General features: G+C 33.0%; 1 protein-coding gene across 1 annotated transcript; it reads left to right on the top strand.

The window, feature by feature from the left end:
- Positions 1 to 1,804: 1,804 nt before the first annotated feature.
- Smp_183620 (hypothetical protein) lies at positions 1,805 to 2,086 on the top strand (the record flags this gene model as incomplete). The annotated part of the gene is made up of 1 exon (XM_018792059.1): positions 1,805 to 2,086. A coding segment is annotated over one exon (282 nt), but the record flags the coding sequence as incomplete, so codon positions are not given.
- Positions 2,087 to 2,944: the final 858 nt, after the last annotated feature.

The following is a 2,944-nucleotide window of genomic DNA, read 5'->3' as shown; positions in this document are numbered from 1 at the left end:
TGTGTAATCCACTTGACACATTTCCTCCCAATCTGAGGAACTATGAGCTATCAAACCATGTGTGATAGCCTCTCTAATTCCTTGAATAGTTAGATCATGTAGATTCCATGTTATTTTCATTCCTAAAAATCGAAGCATTCTGAAATGAACAAACCCCTGATGCAATAAAAAGTTTGGATCATATTTTACCACGACATCATTAGTCTGACAAACTGCAGCATGATAATCCATCTTCGATGGACATCCAAATGGAATGATTGTGATTTATATTTAGCTTGTCTCAGGTAAAGAACTCAGTGAATAATTCTTACCACCAGATTCCGAGAAGTCTATGATGTATATATGACAAAATAGAATTTAAAAAATTTAAAGGTATTGGCAAGACTACACACAGACTCTCTAGCTAAAATATCTGTTAAGAAAAGTGGGAAGATATATATCATCTATCAATCATGTAACTTCCAACTGATAGAACTATGATATCGGTGCTATTAGCATTAGATTTAGGTTCTTAACAAGATATAGTACATAGGATTGATAAACACTTATTGTATCACTTAACTAGGTCAACTATTGGACATAAATGGCCGTCACTTCGATGTGAAACGCTAGTCGGGATAGAAGTAGGTTAACATAGAAAAAGCTAGATACAGCCCAAACATAGTGTGATATTTGAAATTTAAGTCACACAGAGTGTTAGAACACGCTAAGTCACTAGGTGCAAAGTACCATGTTGGAAATCAAGTATATTTGCTATCTATGGTTAGAAACTTTGTATAAAACATGACAGAGAACTAACCGTAATGATATGGCTAAAATTATTGATTATCGTCTTTTAAACCATCAGTCTATTATCGTTCCGTAATTATCATTCTTTAACATCTATTCTACGATTTGAATGATGCTTCATATATGCAGGTTTTACTTTAACAAAAATCATTATCATTATGTGCCTTTTTGTTTTTGTTACGGCTTGTGCCCCGTTAATATATCATGGGGTAATATCGCCAATTAGACAAAATCAGATCTCCGCCTGTAGCTCCTCCGGGGGCTACTGCCGGTCCCAAGCCCGGGTAAAAAAGGAGGGTTGGGCATGGGGCTAGAAAACCAACTCGCTAAAAAAAAACTCTAACCAGACAAAATTAGGCAAAAAATGTGGCTGTTGGCATGGGAGACCAGACATAACTTAAGTATAGTAAATCGTATAATAGTAGTCAATAGCTTAAATGAAAGCTTATAACAAAAGAAATATGAATATACAAATAATTTAGTTATTCAATAGTTATACAATAAGAATATATGTGATAAAACTTCATACATATATCCTAACAATTACCACCCATTATTTGTTGTCCGTATGTAACAGTTTTGAAGTAGAATTTTCATTACTCTCGTGCTGATACAATTTATGGCAACTTAGATCGATACTGATTCATCCCGAACCCTACTCTATTTATAGCTAACTGAATGACATGTTAAATTAGATAATCAATATCTGGACTTGGTAGAAATTGTTTTAATGAAAGTTTAAACGACAATTAAATTTTTTCACGATTAGAATAAGGGTTTGTAGAGATTTTAGTAATTTTTAATAGTTGAATTCATGAGTCGATTTAAGCTAGACTATCCCGCATGAGGGAACATGGATATGAACTGTTGAGGAGTCCCATACTAGGACGAAACGACCGTCCAAATTTTCATTAGTGATCTAACTTAAATTGACTCATGAATTCAATTATTAAATATTTCATAATGGTTATCAATATAATTCTATAACTGAGTACCTTTCTTCTCTTTTAATTAGAATCAGTTATCGATAACTGCTGAAGAAATAATTCAATCATTGCTTGAAGCATATCAATTGTCACCGGTGATTAAATCAGCTGAATCAATTTCACATAGTATCAATGAAACAGTGACAGCTAGTGAAATTATTTATGTAAAACAGAAAACACTTCAACAAGATGTGAATAGTTATATTGGTGAATTACGTGGTTATGCTAATATATTGAATAAAACATTAGATTCAATATGTGAAACATTCAATGAAAGTACCTTAGAAAAAGTAGCATGTAGACAGTTACAAGTAAGTTAATTTGGTCAGTTAAAAACTATCATCAAATTATATTATCGTAAACACAATAAATAAGAAAGCGATTAATCCTTGAAAATGATCATCTCGAGAGCTGTTATATATGTGTGGAGAGTTAACACTTTACTGTTGTTCACAATATGCAAGAATATCTCATATAGAGGTATTTGAGAAAGAAACTAGTTTAAAATTGATCTTCGAAACCCGAGAACGACATAGAAAAGCTTAAAGTACAACTGACCGAGTCCCATTACCAATGGCCCTTATGTGAGAAGTTAATAATGTATCATCTATGTGGATTAAAGGCTTTATACATGGAGACGAAGTCGTTAAGATGAGATTGATTGATCTATTCTTAGAATGACCTATTCTAAACCGTTTCTTCTGTTAAGGGAATGTATCATTTCTTCAATTACGAGTTATCTGGAAGAAACGCCTAAGTCATCAAAACCTAGTTCACTTAAATGCACAACTTCTCCCTCGAATCATGAGTAGACACTTATATAAGAAATTCATTTGAGACTATTTGTTTGAGTCCCGGAGCAAACATTAACTCTGGGATGTTGGTACATTCAGCTGATGAGTCCCGTGTAGGGCGAAACTGTCATCCTGGATTCTACTGTTAGACACCACCCATCTTTGCTTATAATGATTGATATAATAATTAAGTGAAGTGGTTTCGTAGAAATTATCATCAGTTCACTAATGATTTACTTCAAGATGAACTCCTAAAAATCTAGCAAAACATTTTAACTCGTTGATTTCAAGTATCTATGTGGTGAAATCGTCTTTGTTACAGACATTGAATATTAGTTATGTTATCCCACAAATTGATTCAAGTTGAGTATATAT

The sequence above is a fragment of the Schistosoma mansoni genome (genome assembly GCF_000237925.1).
Source record: "Schistosoma mansoni, WGS project CABG00000000 data, supercontig 2321, strain Puerto Rico, whole genome shotgun sequence".
Classification (NCBI taxonomy): domain Eukaryota; kingdom Metazoa; phylum Platyhelminthes; class Trematoda; order Strigeidida; family Schistosomatidae; genus Schistosoma; species Schistosoma mansoni.
This window is presented reverse-complemented; position numbering and strand designations above follow the sequence as displayed.